The sequence below is a fragment of the Apium graveolens genome, chromosome 6 (assembly GCF_009905375.1).
Source record: "Apium graveolens cultivar Ventura chromosome 6, ASM990537v1, whole genome shotgun sequence".
NCBI classification, from domain to species: domain Eukaryota; kingdom Viridiplantae; phylum Streptophyta; class Magnoliopsida; order Apiales; family Apiaceae; genus Apium; species Apium graveolens.
The window spans coordinates 286,810,414-286,829,105 of record NC_133652.1 but is presented as its reverse complement, the minus strand read 5'-3'; the positions used below and the strand labels follow the sequence as shown (position 1 = coordinate 286,829,105).

General features: G+C 32.7%; 1 protein-coding gene across 4 annotated transcripts; it reads left to right on the top strand.

Moving 5' to 3' along the window:
* Positions 1–10,496: 10,496 nt before the first annotated feature.
* On the top strand, positions 10,497–17,154 carry LOC141668080 (coatomer subunit delta). Of its 4 annotated transcripts, none has more exons than XM_074474771.1 (12): positions 10,497–10,561; positions 10,958–11,028; positions 11,177–11,216; positions 11,780–12,003; positions 12,300–12,542; positions 12,661–12,829; positions 13,407–13,711; positions 14,636–14,828; positions 14,931–15,087; positions 15,583–15,645; positions 15,738–15,834; positions 16,850–17,154. In XM_074474771.1, exons 2-12 carry the CDS (start codon positions 11,026–11,028, stop codon positions 16,937–16,939), a joined length of 1,584 nt encoding a protein of 527 aa, XP_074330872.1. In that variant the 5' UTR covers positions 10,497–10,561; positions 10,958–11,025; the 3' UTR covers positions 16,940–17,154. The 4 variants fall into 4 exon arrangements, with proteins under 4 accessions (XP_074330872.1, XP_074330869.1, XP_074330871.1 ...); XM_074474768.1 differs by having other exon boundaries at positions 13,404–13,711; XM_074474770.1 differs by lacking the exon at positions 10,497–10,561 and adding an exon at positions 10,703–10,783 and having other exon boundaries at positions 13,404–13,711.
* Positions 17,155–18,692: the final 1,538 nt, after the last annotated feature.

The window sequence follows — 18,692 nt, the reverse complement described above, 5'->3', positions numbered from 1 at the left end:
TTAAGTCAGCCATTCATCACTCTCAAGTCAAACAAATTAGTGTGAATGAGATGAGCATGAACTATCTGGAAAGAGGACAAACATCCTGCATCAAATCTCCAAAGGCTGAAACAATGTTGAAACCAAGGGTAAACTACTCAAAATCATCATTGAAGAACCCTTTGAATACTGTGTATGAGTCACCTAAGCCTGATGAAAAGAAGCTTCTGTCAAGATCAATTGCTTTCTACAAAGATCCAGCTGATTAACCCCTTTCTCCAATCAACTTGATGACAACAAAAAGGGGGAGAAATGACCAAGTGAGGGGGAGAGGCTTCAGATTCAAATCAGTAAAGTAATTGTGCCTTCAATTACTATCTCAAAGCCACCAGTTACAGACAGTATTGATCTGATCAATGCAGCAACAACCAACATAAGAGTAGCTGATAAGGAGAAGTTGAGTTTAGTCAACTGGGAGAAGATTGATGAGGAAATACTGAAGAAGTTTGAACTTGTCAAGGAGCCAATTAAGTCAGCCATTCATCACTCTCAAGTCAAGCAAATTAGTGTGAATGAGATGAGCATGAACTATCTGGAAAGAGGACAAACATCCTGCATCAAATCTCCAAAGGCTGAAATAATGTTGAAACCAAGGGTAAACTACTCAAAATCATCATTGAAGAACCCTTTGGATACTGTGTATGAGACACCTAAGCCTGATGAAAAGAAGCTTCTGTCAAGATCAATTGCTTTCTACAAAGATCCAGCTGATTCAACTTCGAAAAGAAGGATTGCTAAAATTTTCAGGAATGGGAAAGAAATTTATGTGGTGGCTGGACATCCTCAATTTGCTCAAGCAAAGAGAGAAGAAAAGGCTAGATTGAAGCAGGAAAAGAAGCAAGTTGCTCTGGATGCTAAAAAGACTAAACAAAAGAAAGAGCAAATTGCTATTTTGGCCAAGCTACATGCTGTAAATTCATCACAACAAATTCCTTCTCAGCCATCTGAAATTATTGAATCAAAGAAGCAAGTTGAACAACAGAAAAAATCTCCAAGAATCAAGGAATTGGCTAAAAGAACTAAAAAGAAACTGGACATGGTTGATAAGGAATTGGAGAATCAGTTTCCCAAGGAATCCACTCCTATTACAACTCAAGCATCAAAACCCTCTGTGGTATTTGAAGATATCAAAGTGGTGGATCCTTACAGGAACATCCATGGTAAACCTATAGTGCCTAAGGATGAACCAGTAGAATGGGAGAACATTCCAATTCCTGACTTCTATTTGCCAATCCTTAACAAGCCAAAGAGAACAAAGTCGGGAGCAGTCAAGAAAGTGAAGCTGTCACCTTTCAAATCCAAATCTCTAGTCAAAGCTCAATCTAAAGTCAGTAAGGGAGATTACATGTACTTGTGTGACATCAAAGAATTTTCTGATCTAAACCTCTATCTAGATGAACTAGATGAAGTGAGAGGAATTGATGCATACAGAAACCTACCTGAAAGGTTAGTGTTCAAGTACAAAGGAGGAAAGAAGATTCAGTGGCCACTTCACAGGATCCTTCAAGAAAGCCAAGATGTACTGATTAAAGTTTATTCATCCTTCAAGAAGAACTTTGGGTTTAATATTACTGCAAGAAGATTGGTACTGAAGAAGATTGAAGAACTAAGGAGTGTTAGAGCTAAAGATGCACTCCCAAAGACTCTAATTATCCCCTACACAGGGAGAAGAGTGCATCTAAGGCCCTACTAGCTGATGGAGTTCATGGATGACAAAGGAGTGAGAAGATTTTTCAGATTAGAAGACCAATTGAGCATCTCCAGCAATGAGACTCTTTTGGAAATGCAAGGAAAGTTAAATCTCTCAGAATTTGATGAACCGGAATTCCACAGGCAACTCCAAAATCAGATTGAAGAAAACAACAGAAAGCTTGAAAAGAGATCCAGACCTTCAAGAAACTAGATAAATCTGCTCAGGCTAGAGGAGCATCTTGAAAATGACTGTGAGCAAAACTTTGTATATTTTGTTATTTGAAGCACTTTTCAGTATTATCTACTATCCTTTAAAATTTGTATTTTTAAGATGTTTTGTTATCATCAAGTGTCTCTTAATTTATGGCTACAATTCCAGTAGACATAAATTGGGGGAGATTGTTGTGTATATGTTGTGTACTTGATAGTTACATAAACAAAACACCTTGGTAGATTCTACTTAGTGAAATTATGTAGCACTCGACGGATAAGGTTTATAGTCCCGGCGGATGACTCAATATAGTCCCGATGGATGATGACTTATTATCCATCGAGTGAGTAGCTTATGTAACAATAAGTCTATAGCACATTTCTGCATACACATTGTTTAGTATCTGTAGTAGTACTTAAGTCATGAGTTCGTCAACCCGATCAAATCGACCCAACCCAACCCTCTTTTCGGTCGATTAAACCGTTATAAAAAAAACCCGATCCATGGTTGGGTTAAAAATATTTCAAACCGCATTAAATGAGTTGGGTACGGGTTCAAGATTTTTTCACACAACCCAACCCAACCCAAATTAACTTAAGCCTCGCTCGATAATTTAAATATAATCTATATATTATATGCAATTGTACATTATAAAATATAAATATTTTCATTTACAGTTAAATTTTTTGTATGTGTATATGATTTACGACATGATATACATTACTAACATTTCAATTTAATCAGATTTAAAGAATAGTATTATAATCGTAAGTTCTACTATTCGAAATTAGCAATTATATAATAGTGAAACTTTTTTTATATAATTATTCAATCCGTTCAAACCAACCCAACCTGACCCAAATCGATGTACGATGGGTATGGTTGGGTTATGATTTATATCTTACAGATTGGGTCAAAAATTTTCAAAACAATTTAATTGGGTTGAGTCATAAAAACACCTCCAATCCGACCAACCCGACCCATGAACACCCTAATATTCAGTGTATTTTTTTCAAAAATAAAATCTTAACTGTTGTGATATATATTGAAAAATTATATATGCTATTTGTACAAATTTATAGATCAGTATGTGTTATGATTTGATTAATTTATGGTTAATTTTTTCATATTTTGACAACATATTTGACAACATATTACACCTAAGATATAATTAAATAAATTTCAAAATATATAATATTAGAAAAAAAATTAATATCCTTCATATTTTTTCCATTTTTTTAAAGATAATATATAAATTTATCTTAATTATCGGTCAAAATCTAGTCAATTTGATTGCATAATAGTTAAAACAAAACACGAGATGGAGGGAGGATATGGTAAGACTTCAGACATTAAAAATGACCTGATAAAATGCTTACACTTGTGAAAAATTGTGTCATTTCAAAATTTCTTCCATAATAATAGGCATAACTATAGGGATGAGCGTGATGCGGTTTGGTGCGGTTTCGACCAAAAATCAAACTGTAACCAAAATCGTGTGGTTTCTAAAATCGAAAACCAAAATTAAACCCAACATCATTGGTGTGGTTTCGGTTTTTAATCGTGGTTTGGTTTAAAATGGTGTGGTTTCGGTTTTAAAACCAAACTAAATAAAATATATTTACTCCCTACTAATATGTTAACTTTCTTTCAATTTTCAAGAAAAAAACATGCAAAAGAATTTGAATAAAAATGCTACCTTGTGGCTGATGGCTGATAGTAGCGTAGCTGCTAAACTTTTTAAGTTAATATAATCAAGTAAATGCTACTGGTTTAAATTTTAATATGTAGATTATTGAGTACTAAATTGTACAGGCAATCAAACATGCATCATCTCATGAATTTTATAGTTCATGTGAAGCCACAGCCATAATACAAGCCCCGTTCAATCTTCTAAACTTAAACTAGCGTAATAGCCCGTGTAAGCCACAAGCCATTTTCTAGTCGGGTTCTGAGTAGATGTATTTTGTAAATGCCCTTGAACTATATGAGAGTTTATCGTTTTACTGTAACAATAGGTTAATGTCTATTAATTGTTAATATTACAAAGCATACATGATTGCAACCGTTTATTAAGTTGTGAAAAGCATCCATTTAAAATAGAAGGTTGTTTTATATTTGTATATATCCAATATTTTTGTAAATTTTTAGCTATGTTGTGGTATGCAAGTTTACACAAGTTGTCTTTTGATGTAGCATATAAAAAAAATTCTATTATGTTATATGAAAATTCTAAATACAAAAAGTTATTCCATCTTCCGCCTCTTTATTTCAGTTAGACCGCTTGTAGTAACACAAAATGCAAAGTTATTTACTTTATTGATGCGTGAATTGATGGTAATATCTTCAGACACCTTGATTACTGTGTATTCCTTACATCCTTGAATAATGTTGTATGGTGTGATCTCAAGGTGAAAGGCACAATTTTTCTTGATAATGTCCTTGACGGTCGAAGGGATTGTCAGCATCTAGTTTATGTGCATAAGGAAAATTTGAAATTTTATTAGCATTAAAAAGCTTTTGTAGGTGCAATTGATAGTTCTTTTACTACCTTGCGTTGGTTACCCATTAAATTTTGTATAGTAAGGCCTGTAAAATTCTCCATTTCGCTGTTGAATCGTGTTACAGTCGTAGTGCCAATTTCATCCTTTATTCGAGCCATAATCTTGAACCTGCAAGGTAAATTTGATTTGTTTGTGTTTAATATTTATTAATAGATGAGAGGTTTGTGTAATGTCAAGATTGGATGTAATAATCTTAAAACAAAATATTGTGTACGACATGTATGGAAGAAATTATGAGTCTTCAAAGATGAATGATGTAGTGGCATGTGTTGATGTTGTTTAGGTAAAGTACAGAATGTTATAAATGATTTAGGGGAGTTTTGGGTTAATATCCTTTAAGAAAACTGTTACTATTGTGCTAGAGATTCTTCGCTACATGCTAAACAGTAGAATATTTCATCCATTTCTTGAAGGGCACGAGCACAAGTTGGGTAACAGTTGTAATACCATCCAGGGTCGTCTAGAATATCTATAATTTTAGCGTGGCAGGTGCAACGGACAACCCGTGTTTTAATTTTGTAAAACCATTTTGAAAAGGTTGGAATTTCTAAATCTTTCATTTAATTTTTAAGGGAAATTGAAAGAGGTTGGTGAATTTCAAGATTGTGTGTTTACCAGTGTGCCAGCTAGAATGACCGTTTGAAGAATAGAACTTATCGTTAACTCCTGATACTGGTCTCCATTGGTCGCTTGAAATTTGTCGAGTATTGTTGTAGGCTTTGTATCATAATTCTCTATGATTGTCGGTGTGAGAGCCTTTTTCAAGGCATTAAGAGGCGCGTAGTCAATGTTCATATAAAAGTGTGTGGCATTTGTGAATGATAAAGTAACTGGATCTGCATATTTTTTTGAGGATTTTAATTTGTTAGAGACATATACGTGTAACACATTCGCCATAAATGTTGAACGGATATGTCATAGGTGTACTGGATACTTTTTTATTAATAATTTTGATAATATACCTGATGTTGGTATCTTTAGCAAACCAGTTATCACGAAAAAGACATGCCCATCTTTTGAAGCCGAGAATAGCTCTAGAAAATGTTTTGTGATGTGTTCGCATGAAGATATTGTCATGGCTTCATTCCTGTGAAGATATGTGAGAAATGTGAATATTTAATTTATTGTATCAATGATGTAATTAAAAGTTTAAATATACTTATCTTGGAATATTGTTTGTTAGTCTTGTGATGATATTGCCGATGTGGATTTTTAGTTGACGATCTTATTAATCGGGTACTAATTATAATACAAAGGTTATTTGCAGATGATGATTGGGACGATAATTGGGACATTTGAATATTATTTTTTTAAAAAAAATATTTAATAGTGGTGGTAGTTTTTGTGAAAAATAGTTGTTCTATTAAAATTCAGGATAATGTAACATGTTATGTAGAATATTTATGAAATACAAAAAATATTGTTGAGGTATAGCTGACCATGAGTATATTGATAGAATGTAGACCCTTAAAAAGGGTGTGGATGTTCCCTCTGTTAGATCGAAGAGGATCCTAAATAGTGAGGTGCACTCTTTGTAGGTATATTTGACCATTTGTATATAGTTTAATTTTACTTTGAAAAGACAGAGTATAATTTTCTTTGCTAGGGCAAATAATTTGAAAAACAAAGGTTTGAAATGGTAAATTTAAATAACTCTAAATTATCATATTATATTTCTCTTAAATTAGTAATTCATAAGTTTATAAACGCCCTATTAAGCAATGTACTTAATATTCTGATAAGTAATTTAAACTATTAATCTTAATAGTTTAAATTATTTATTGATAAAATAAAATAATTTTTTTGTAAATAATTAGATAAAATGAAAAAAATATAATTTTAAAAATATTTTTTTTATGATTATAAATTTAATTTAGCTTTACATAAGTTAAGTTTGTTGTACATGTTTTATGTTTATAATTGTTATATCTCATTAGTATGCATCTATAACATGTGATGGAGATTCAAATTCATTAAATTATATTAAAAGTATAATATTTGATTGATTTTTTTTTCTTTTTATGAGGATCCTTTCTTTAGTGATCCTTTTTGTTTGTTTTTGCATAATAGTAGTATCAGAAAAGCCTATTTGAAGTGTATGAATTATTAAGTTGTTTTATTGTCCCGAATATAATTTTTTGTGTGTGTATGTTTACTTTCTAAGGTAGTTTTGCTATGTGTACGCCTAGTTTGTAATGCAGTTAAATTTGTTATATTTTATTTTTTCATTAATTTATCATGGGTCCGTCATATTGCGGCTGATTCTTAATTATAATTTATACAACACTATTTCAGTAAATGATATATATCAGTATTCCAAAATCCTTATTGCTTCAAATTAATATTGAAATAATCAGTTCATATATAAGGAAAAAATGTGTCAGAGAGCTAAAAAAACTTGTGTGGAATCAATTTTATAACCATAAACGGGGGATATGTGATACTTACTTTTCATTTATTATGACGACATCCAATTTTTAATCCCCGTTTGTTATGGTTTCCATTTATGCATAGCTTATCACCATTCCGAGTACATCTGATAGTGCAAATTAGGCATGAAATACGGTTCACCCGTAAATAGTGTATACGAAGAGCTTAATGTTTTACCAATGAGACATTTATATTGCCCAACCAAGTGCTTCACGTTGTCAAACAATTGGAGTTCAAATTTGTAGACTGGAATTACATCTATGTCTGGTATTTTCTGGATCTTAGTCTTGTAGAAGAATATGATTGCAAGATCTTTATTGACACTCATATATAGCGTTGGTCCAGGTACTACTTTGAAGTATGATATGTTGCAAATACTTTATTCCTTTAGTAGTAGTAGGTATAAATGCCTTTGATTATTGTGAACCATAGTGAGAATATGGTTTCCCTGCAAAAGGTTTTAATGGTGTAGTGAGATGGGTGATATGATTGTAAAATATATAGAGAGCATTTAACAGTAAATGTTTAGGTGGCGTAGCCATGTGGTGTGATTTGTGTCAAACATAAGGCAACCAAACATGTTCATCAGGATTCAGGTAGAAATATAAGCCAGTCATACCACTTCATCAAGGAGAATGACGTTGGTGTTCAACATCGTGTTTGTTTTCTTGTCAATGACTTCCCAGGTGCGGCCAACACGAACACGAATTGTCTGACCTTCTTTGTTAGATGATAAAACTTTTATCATTGTGATCTGAGGCATGATGTACTCTGTGAATTAGAGAGTATAGATATAAGAATTTTTGATAACCTGGCAAGACTTATATAGCAGTACTATGAACATAAGTTGAATGGGTTTTAACTCATTGATTTGTATCCTTGGAGCGTACGTATAGCCATTTAATGTACCCTGAGCCTAATTGGGAGCTGGTGTATAAATGAGGGGTTACTCTTTTCTCTGTTATTTCTTTACTATTTACTCTCCATTTTATTTTTTTGTACTGTAATGTAGGATTTAATATTTTTGTTTTTTTTAAAAGAAGAAATAATTAGTTATTATCTTGTTTAGTTTCACGGAAAAAAATTGTGAAAAAATTTAGCAAAAAAATATATATGTCAGTTGAAAAAATACCTGTCATAATATTGTATGTAAAGGTGGTGTAAATAAATATGTGACTTTTAATTTAGGATTTGAAAAAGAAATTAAATTTTTTCCTTCCAAAAAATTTGCAATGGCTCCTAAATTGTCTTCTCTCTACAGTCTCTCTCCTAAATTTTAAGAGGTTCAACAATCCCACTGTTAAATAATATTATATTATACATTGATCGTAACAATTTCTTTGCCTCTCAACTATGTTAGTCTCACGGCTGCCACAATTGTCAATAATTTCGGGATCATACGTGGAGAAGTGAAGGTCGTGTTGAGCTGGGAAAAGATTATCCGCAACCAGCAAGCTATGTTGGTAATCACACTGCGGCCAGTGAGTTGATTAAATTGTTAAGGACTTATGTACCAGTTTTTGATATACCCAGCATATCTTCTTGATTTGCATGAAGGAAGGTAGTTATTGTCAGCTGTTTGAGGGAGTGTGATGATGCGTTGAGGCTTGCGGTTGAGAAGATTAGGGGGTGATGATGTGAATCCAAAATATCTGGGGGTACAAGGGTTAACTGTCCGGAGGAAGTGCTTGTGGGCGGCCGTGGAGAACAAAGAAACCGCATTAGGGGATTTCATGCAGGCAAAGTAAGAGATTATAGGAAGGCAAAGCAAGGGCAAAACTGTAATTTCAATTAGACTTTTTAATCTCAACAATATTATGTGCATGTTCTTCTATTATATATAGAAGAGAAGAGATGACTATAAACTTGTTGAGCTGGCTATGCAATTGCAAAATTGGGTCATATATAAAATACTTGTAAGTGTAAATGTGTATCTGTCTCTCACAGAGTCTACTAATCTAAACTAAAATTATTATTATTCTTATATATATATAATAAAAAATATATAATTAATTTAATTCGGTCCGTTTCGGTTTATATTCAGTTTTAAAAATTTTAAAACCAAACTACAACCATATTATCGGTTTGGTTTTTATTTGTGTGGTTATTAATCAGTTCGGTTTTTAATGGTTCAATTTTATCCGGTTTTTTTGCGATTTTAATTTTGATTTCGGTTTTCGATTCGGTTTTGTTCATCCCTACATAGCTTAGCTATAGATGAGTAATAAATAAATATATTATATTCTAAAAAGAAAATTTTTGAGTATTAAATCTAACAATTAGAAATATATATGAAAAATTGACACAATTAACCTATATTGTAAAATTGTACACAAATAACTGGTTTGTAAAAGTTAGCCAAATATGGCCGTTTGTATCTGCCATTACGAAATGCGTAATAGAAAATTAATACATAACATGGTAATTAGACCACTATCATACTTAACTTGTGTTAAATAATATAAAATATAAAGTATAAAAGTATATGTTCACGATAATCGGGTAACTTTAAAATACTGATATAGCAATTATGAGTAGGGTATCTATATACTCTCTATTAATAAGCGAAACCATGTATAATTTGGTGTTAAAAGTATCAAAGTACCAAAATACCAAATTTTGGTACTTACTTGACATAAGTTGACTTCTATTCTGTGTAAACTTTGTTTTTAGTACTTACCTGACATAAACTGACTTTTATTTTCTATAAACTTTGTATTTAACATAAATCGACTTCTATTCTTTGTAAATTTTATTTTCTTTTTAGTTAGTGTGCATCCGATCGTCTATTTACTTCATAAAATAAAAATATTTTATAAATAATTTGTAAATTATATTAAAAATTTATACCCGTGTTTTGCACGGGTTATCAACTATCTGTATTAATAAGCGTCCCAAATCTTGGTACTCACTAGAAATATTATACAACTATTTTTAAAATTTTATGTAATAAAATCTCAACTGACAAAAATTAACTTCTACTCTCTGTAAATTTTATTTTTCTTCAATTTTTATTTGTTGCTGAACATCCAAGCGTTGCTTTAGTTTAAAATAATCGTATTAGTAAGTTAACATGTCAGAATTATATAAGTAAGTAATTATGTGCATGCATAACTAGAACTATATGATGAAATTTTAGAATTATACTTAATTTCGATTTTTTAACTACATATTTTAATAACATTTTATATATTATATGTAGATCTGTATTTTGCACTGATTATAAATTTCAGTTTCATGCAAATAATAATGCGATACTATTATTTTTAATTTTGGATCCGTACTTCGCACGGGTTAGCAACTAGTATTATTAATATTTTATTGATTACTCCATTTGACAATGCGTAATATTTATTCTCAATACTTCGTTCTGATTTGCGTAACAAGTTAAAAATAAATATAATACCCCATTTCAGACCGAGTATTAGGTAATATCCCTCTCAAACTTGCGTATCGGCCAAAATTGGCAAAAATTGTGAAATCAGTTATTTTTGTAAATTCTGAAATCAGTTATTTTTGTTAATATTTATAAAAAAAAATGGTTAAAGTTGGCCTTTACCCAATATATATTCGAAGCATTTGGTTTCACAGTTTCATCACCGCTTTCGCGATTTCTCGTATTCAGGTACTCATCCCCCGTCTCTCAAACATCTACACACTCACAAATCTCTCTCTCTCTCTCTCTCTCTCTCTCTCTCTCTCTCTCTCTCTCTATCCCCCCCTCTCTCTCAGACACACACACTGACAAATCTCTCTCGCAGATGTTAAATTGTCGGTTAATTTCATTTTAATTCTTCGAAATTAGAACTCAGATCTAGCTCATGCGATCCGATCTACATTTAATTTTGTAATCACACTCATTTTCACACTAAGATCCGAGCAATAACACCTTAATCTTGTTTCCACCGCTTAATACGTCGTCGTTTTGGTGTACATTTACCGGATCCAATTCTATACGTACACATTACATACATATATGTCAAATTTTGTGTTTTGATGTTAATTGTTATTGGTTATGTAGGTCTCCGATTCGAAAACGTTTAATTGCGATTATTATATTCGTGGCGGTTGATTTACGATTCGATCAAGATGGTAATTTCATTGATCCTCTTTTTGATTGATTGATTGATTCAAGTATTGTCTACATTGTTATAATTGTTTATGTAATTTGTTCTCCCGATGTAATGTATTGGTAGTTTGTTATTGATCGAGATGTTGCGTTGGTTTCTATTTGGTGTAGGTTGTTCTCGCAGCTTCGATTATTAGTAAATCTGGAAAAGGTTCGGTTTCTTTTCCACTTTGCGTTTAGTTTGTAGAAAAATGTTTTTATTTTTATAATGAAATGATTGACAGAGATAACGTATATGTCCATATGATATATGAGGCCATTTTAGTGTGTTTGATAATGATAATTGGTTATATTTCCGGGTGTTATGATGTTTAAAAATGCATATGATATTGAAACGAATTGACTTGATGAATATAAAACCAGGTTTGAATAAGTTGTATTTGTGATTTTGTTAAATTTTTATAATTCAATTCTTAACTTGTATCCTGTAAACTGTCTATTAGATTCCTTATATGTTCAAGTACTTGATGCTTTTATGTGCTTCCCTTTGAACTTTCGTTATGGCGAAAGGAACTTTTGATTTGAATTTATTGAGCTGTTATCCTCAACTCAACAAAAAATATTGTATTTTTTATTAATGACGTTCTTTATTTGTAGGGTCATTATGTTCCATGTTTTACCTAATAGTTTGTTTTTCATAATTTCTCAGTACTGTATAAAGCAGTTGCATCCATAGCATTTTCATCTGATAATTTTGAATTTGAAATGTCACAGCCCTTGTTTCAAGGCAATTCGTTGATATGTCACGCATTAGAATTGAGGGGCTTCTAGCAGCTTTCCCCAAGCTTGTTGGAACTGGAAAACAACATACATACATTGAGACAGAAAATGTGCGCTATGTTTACCAGCCGATAGAGTCTCTTTTTTTGCTGGTTGTAACAAACAAACAAAGCAACATACTTGAAGACCTAGAGACACTCAGGCTGTTGTCCAAACTTGTATCCTTTAGGTGCTTGCATTCTCTAAAATTAATACTATGCTCGAGCTTTAGCTAACATTTTTTCTGCATATACTTGCATCCAATGTATAAAAGCAGCTGCTGAGGTATACTTGGAAGGAAAATATGTGAAAGCATCTAAGCTTCTTTAATAGTTATCCTATATGAACAAATAATGCAAGCTTGTTACATAATCATCTATTCGAACAAAGGATTTTTATAATGTAGTGTGGTCTTCTACAAGAGGATATACATAATGTAATTCAAAAGCAGGGTTGATTCCTTAACATCAAATAGGTACCTGAATATGCTTACTCTCTAGATGAAGAAGGCATTGGCAAGACAGCTTTTGAGTTAATTTTTGCTTTTGATGAAGTCATCTCGTTGGGGCATAAGGAAAATGTGACTGTTACACAAGTCAAGCAGTACTGTGAAATGGAGAGTCATGAAGAGAAGCTGCACAAGTTGGTTTTACAGAGCAAGATTAATGAAACTAAGGATGTCATGAAGCGAAAAGCTAGTGAAATTGACAAAAGCAAGGTAGATATTTTTTCTCAACTTCAGTCGAGTTTTCCTGCGTTACCTTTGTAATTTGTCCTAAGACTTTTACTCTTGAATAGTATATGTTACAATCTAATCGTGTTTTCTCTCGTTGTAGATTGAGAAGAACAGAGGTGAGAAGGGAGGCTTTATGTCCCTCCAATCAATGGGTTCTGGGAGCTTTGGTAGTGATCTGAATATATCTAGCAGTGGAAGTGGTTTTGGAAGCGGTGGTTCTGGATTTGGATTGACCACTGAAGTAGAAACCTTCTCTAGCAAATCTAAAGGTGTGCAGTTTTAACCAGCAAATGTTTTCGATTATGCATAATAGCTCTAATTGGGTTTGCAATACAGTATACGCTCCATGATAATGAACTAAAATTTGCTTCGGGTTAGAGGTTGTGGACTTGAACTGAAATCCTAAAAATATCTACTCCAATATTACCATTTTACTCTTGTTATTCTTGATCTTTTATTTTCAAATTTTAGAGTTGTGGTAAATGTTATCTGAACAGCCATTCTAGCCTATTTTGGTGCTTGTCAAGTACAGTGAAGTTCATCTTTGACTTTTTGGTAAAGATAGGTAAAGACAAGTCATATGCTATTTATAATGAGAGAAGTTTTCATTTAAATTGGAGGTGGCATTAACAGAAGTATTAATTTGTTATCCTAAGTATCTCCTTATTTGCTTAACTAAACCTGTTTCATATTAATTAATTATTGTTGACAATTAGTTTAATATTCAGCAGCACATGATTGTGGTCACTATACCTGTTCTGATGTTCAATATTTCTAAATATCAAGGTTCTTGATTGGGAATGTGTCTTTACCTAAATGAGGCTGTCTTAATGTTTTGATTAGTAGGCCGTCCTCCTTCCTCTGCAACTGCTCCACCAAAGGGTCTTGGAATGAAGCTAGGTAAATCACAGAGGACCAACCAGTTCCTGGAGTCTCTAAAAGCTGAAGGTGAAGTTATTCTGGAAGATGTACGTCCAAGTGCTGGACCTGCTAAAGCTGCGGTGGTGCCTCTAACTGATCCTGTTACATTGATTGTTGAAGAGAAACTTAACGTGATCCTTAAACGAGATGGTGGAGTTGGCAACTTTGATGTTCAGGGAACCTTGTCCCTGCAAATTCTCAACCAGGATGATGGGCATATCCAAGTACAGGTTTGTACAATGAAGTCAAAATAAATGTTAATTTGTATAAAACTATCTCTGCATTAAATTGGTTACATTCTTTTACCCTGGACTGGGAATTTGAATTGTAATTCATGAAAAAGATGCTAATGATGTGTAAATTTATGTAATGAATTGGATGTGTATATACCCCTTTAATGATGATTAGGAAGAAAATATGTTCGGCATTAAGTACGAACTTAAATTTTTTTATTTGGAGTTGATTCTTGTTACCGGACCTGTTTCGTGGGTGTTAAACTGCTCTTGCTACATTGTGACTATATTAGACTGGATGGTAGCCAGTGTGAGATTTAATTGTTAACGTACATGGTGTTAATGAGTTGTTCATATAGGTGGGATAATTATACACTGCTAAAGATGTTAATTGGTTTGACATTTGTACTGAATTGCCCCTTAAAAGGCTTACTGTTACTTTAATTATCTTTGTATCTGTAAGTGCTGGTTGGGTTCGAGGAGCGGGTTTCATTGGGTGACTAGTGTATCTTATGGGTACTAATTCAGTTTCAGATGTTGCATAATATAGGTCTAGCAAGCTGTTATATTCAATTTCAGTTACCTTTTAGAACTGAGACTGTGTCATCAGATGTTTAAGTAGCTTTTGATGTTAGGAGTCTGGTTATCTTGAATCCACAGTGTATGATTTTGCAATAACTTTGATATAGAAGGGCCAAATTGCGGGATGAGAATCAAAAGATTCCAAATAGATGGCAGAAGCAGATTCATATTGTACAACAGGGTTTAGTAACTAGGTTTTTAAGTTCATGAGCACGAAAGCTCGATTTTGTAGAATGACAGTAAAAATTTCATTATAATTTTGTGTTATATGATTTTTTTTTCATCTATAGGCTGCTAGCTTAATTTAATTACTTTGATTTGAATTCTTACTACTTCCAGATAGAGGCTGCTGGTAATCAAGGAGTTGTTTTCAAAACACATCCTAATATCAACAAGGAGTTATTCAACAATGAGAATGTTCTAGGGCTTAAAGATCCTAAAAGGCCATTCCCCACTGGTCAATCTGGTGATGGTGTCAGTCTTCTAAAGTGGAGGATGCAAACTATCGATGAGAATGTTGTTCCATTGACAAGTGAGTTTGCAAATTATGCAACTGCATGTTATCATGTTTTCAATCCGTATTTTGTTTGTTCTTTCATATTTTTACTGTGTTTTGAACTACCTTTTTTCTCAGTTAATTGCTGGCCATCTGTATCTGGGAATGAAACGTATGTCAGCATAGAGTATGAAGCCACTTCAACATTTGATTTACAAAATGTTGTTGTGTCTGTGCCTCTTCCTGCTCTTAGAGAAGCACCAAATGTGAGGCAGATTGATGGAGGAGAGTGGAGGTAAATTCCAAACTTGTTTTTTATTATCTGTGCAACTATGCTCTAAAATTATTGAGAATAGTGTAAGTGGTCATTCTTGGTGAATCAGTTATATATTTTTAGTGTTTATTTTTATCGAATCTATTAGTTTTTGTTTAAGCTCAAAGTCAGTCGATAGTTTTCAGTAGCTATTTTAATATGGAAAACGGATTTTTGATTACCTACTACAAATGATATGAATAATTTCGTACTTAAATAGAGCTTTTGTTGTACCTTTCATAGTCTCATTGCTAATACGTGGATTAAAAATTTTGTTGTGCTATTTACATATACTTATTAAGCATCATTACGAAACTTGAACCTATTCCTCCACTTGTATTCATATCTATGGTGAAATATTTTCTGAATTGTTTTTAATTTCTTTATATTTAATTTCATTGTTTTCATACCTGCTGGATCCTTGTTAAATTAACTGAAGTTGACTGTTAAGCATTTGCGTGTTTACTTGATTTGCAGGTATGACTCTAGAAATTCCATTTTGGAGTGGTCTATACTTCTTATTGATGATTCAAACCGCAGGCAAGTGATGCAGATAATATATTTTTTGTTTAATTTTCTTTGATCTGCCTGAGAATGCTGACAAATTATGGTTTTCTTTAAACACTGAGCAGTGGATCAATGGAATTTGTCGTACCTCCAGCAGATTCTTCAGCCTTTTTCCCAATTTCCGTGCGCTTTACTGCTGCTAGTACTTTTAGTGACTTGAAGGTTTGTAATCCTTTTATTTTCGTTGCTTCACATTATAATCTTGCCCATTAGATTCTACGAGATGCATTGCAACTGTGAATATATAGTGTGCATGCAATATTTCTTCAACTCGTTTTTATTGGCTTTAATTTGTATACATTTATCGTAAGTGTTTCCTACAGTCTATAAATTTCAGAACACCATCTGTTTTTATTAAAAATATTTCCTTGCTAGCACACCTTCATTAATTAGATATCTCCTCTAGATCTTTATCTTAAGCTTAAACTCGTGATTTTAGTAGTGGCTTGTGTATTCAGTATTGTTATATCAGCTTAAACATCTTACAGCTTAATAGTTTTCTAATGGAGTGCTATTCTTTTAAATGTTATACTAGAATTATGGTCTGAACCATGACTAGACGGCGTGCAGATTTGTTTAAGAACAGATACTCTATAATTTTGTTTAGGTTGCTGCTATTTAGAAATGAGCAGGTCCAAATGAGAACTTACGTTAAAACTTATAGATTTAGCGCAAGATAGTGCTCCAACAGCATCCCGGTGATTCCTTAAAAGTTAGGACATTCATCTTATTTCTTATTTTTGAGGAACCTTTATCAGTCTTCATTTTATTTTTATGAATAAAATAATCATTTCTCTCCTATTCTATGCTTCTTCCCCCTGTAAAATTGGAGTTTAATTTTATTATTTATTATTATATTGAGGATCAAGTATTAGGATTGTTGTTGGAGGTGATGTACAAAGCCTTGTTCTAAATCACTAGGAGTCCTATTATATATAATACTTGTAAGGAATTTCTTAGGACACTGTTGGACCTGCTCGGTGTGCATTGAAAGTTGTAATTTTTACTGTTAGATATCCATAACCTTGAAATTATGCTATTGATGGAATCTTTCAACCTCTAGTCTGTAATATCCATCGGGCTCTGTTATTTATTTACCTGCAGCATACATGAATATTTTTTTGTAAGATAGGATGGTTAGAGTTTTGTGCATAATGAAAATGTAAACATTTTGCAGGTTCTCAATATAATACCATTGCAAGGCGGAGCCCCACCCAAGTTTTCCCAGAGAACACAACTGTCCACAGAAAATTACCAAGTTGTATGAATGTAGTTGGATTTTGCCACACTTTTTACAAGTCTTTTATGTAATGAACTCTTTTTGTTTTATTACTGCATGAAGTTTCCATATAGCTTGAAGCTTGTGATCCTTGTTAAGTAGATTTATACAAAGAACTTACTGATGTTCCTTGATGTCCGCACTGTTGAGTACATCAATCTTTTAAACACCTATTGTTTGTATCTTGATTTTACTTTGCTTTACTTCTGGATTTTTTGTAGTGCTTGTGTTTGCCGAGTAGGCATAAATTGCGATCGTTTGACAAAGAAGACGGCTGAATGCCAAAGTTCAACACCACCGTCCCAATCTTATAAATCAACCATGTTAGCTTTGTCTACACAAATTGTAGCAAATATAGTTATTGTACAACAAATAATTTGGTCATGTTTCTGACTGCCCTATGTTGCTATTTAATCATGCTTACTTTTTACTTTTCGTCAAAAGTAAAGTTAAGCGCTGAAGGGGAGGTAAGTCATAAGGGTGTCACTGTTTTTTTTTGATAAATAATAGATATAAAAATTAATCTTATTATGTATTATCACTTACAATAATTATGCCTTCATTTTCTTTAGTAATTTTTTAATTTCCTGTAACATTTATTATCCTCAATAAATTAATTAAGATTCTTTTGGCCATTGGATCCTCTTTTGTAAACAGCTGGTGCCGGTCAACTTCAAGATCTGTATATATTCTCGTAGCATCTGTTATAAACATCAAGTGCAGTTTCATGATTTCTGTCACATTAAATTTCCTAGTCACGCATTTTATACTAGCAATATCACCCTCGCGCATTATATCAGAATTCGAGATTTCATTTTATGCTAGTGGTATCACCCTTGCGCAGTATATAATAATTGAAGATTTTTAAGATGTGTGGGAAAACAAAATAAGTATACGAGTGTATTCAATTATTCAGAAAAAAGGAAAATACCATGTGGTTGAAGCAAAATAATGGACAAATGTTTGGACATCTAAATTAGCATATGTTAGAGTTAGAGTACAACTTAGAAGAGAGATGTGGTTGCATTTGCACCAAGCATGAAGGGGTGTGTCCTGACAAGTCCAGATGAAGCTAACCCAACATTTTGGCATGGCATCAATATTATTGCCATCTTTTTTTTGTACGGTTCATGGCCCCGACCCACCTGATTGATGCATTCTAAATCATGGCACGTATGAGTATGACCTATCACACTATACACACGCACACTTATTCACCCCTATCCTTGATCCCTTTACCAAAATTGAGTTAGTTGTATTTTTTAACTAGGCCCGCATCTGACCGTCACCTACGTATGGTCCTAACTATATACGAGTAAAACTTGCGTCTAGAGCTCCGGACACTCAAGAGCTTCAAAATTTCAAATTCTTTAAATGAATATATACGAGTTACCATATATATGTTAAGTCTTTATAAACTGATTTCGACTAAAAACTTTCGAATCTCACGACCGGCCATAATTACCTATAACATCGAAACTCCCCTCGTGGGTTGTAGTTGTAGGTTGTCATTTCACTTTCGGTTCTATTATGAAGTCGGAGGTATTAGGGTAAGTACCGATGTCTTAGAAATATTAATTCATTGTTCATTTTTGGCAATAAAATCGATTCAAGTTCACACTATATTCTTGCATAACATATTCAAGTTTCATTATCCTGGCCTTTTCTTCTATTTTATTCCAGATCCCTTGTCACTCACTACTATAATTTTGTTCTAATTATATACTACTGATTATATACA

What these genes read in the sequence shown, in the direction of transcription:
- LOC141668080 (XM_074474768.1), top strand. An exon ending in TCAGGCTGTTGTCCAAACTT is followed by an intron (nt 12,004 to 12,299) that starts GTATCCTTTAGG and finishes AACATCAAATAG; the next exon opens with GTACCTGAATATGCTTACTC. An exon ending in ATTGATGATTCAAACCGCAG is followed by an intron (nt 15,646 to 15,737) that starts GCAAGTGATGCA and finishes AACACTGAGCAG; the next exon opens with TGGATCAATGGAATTTGTCG.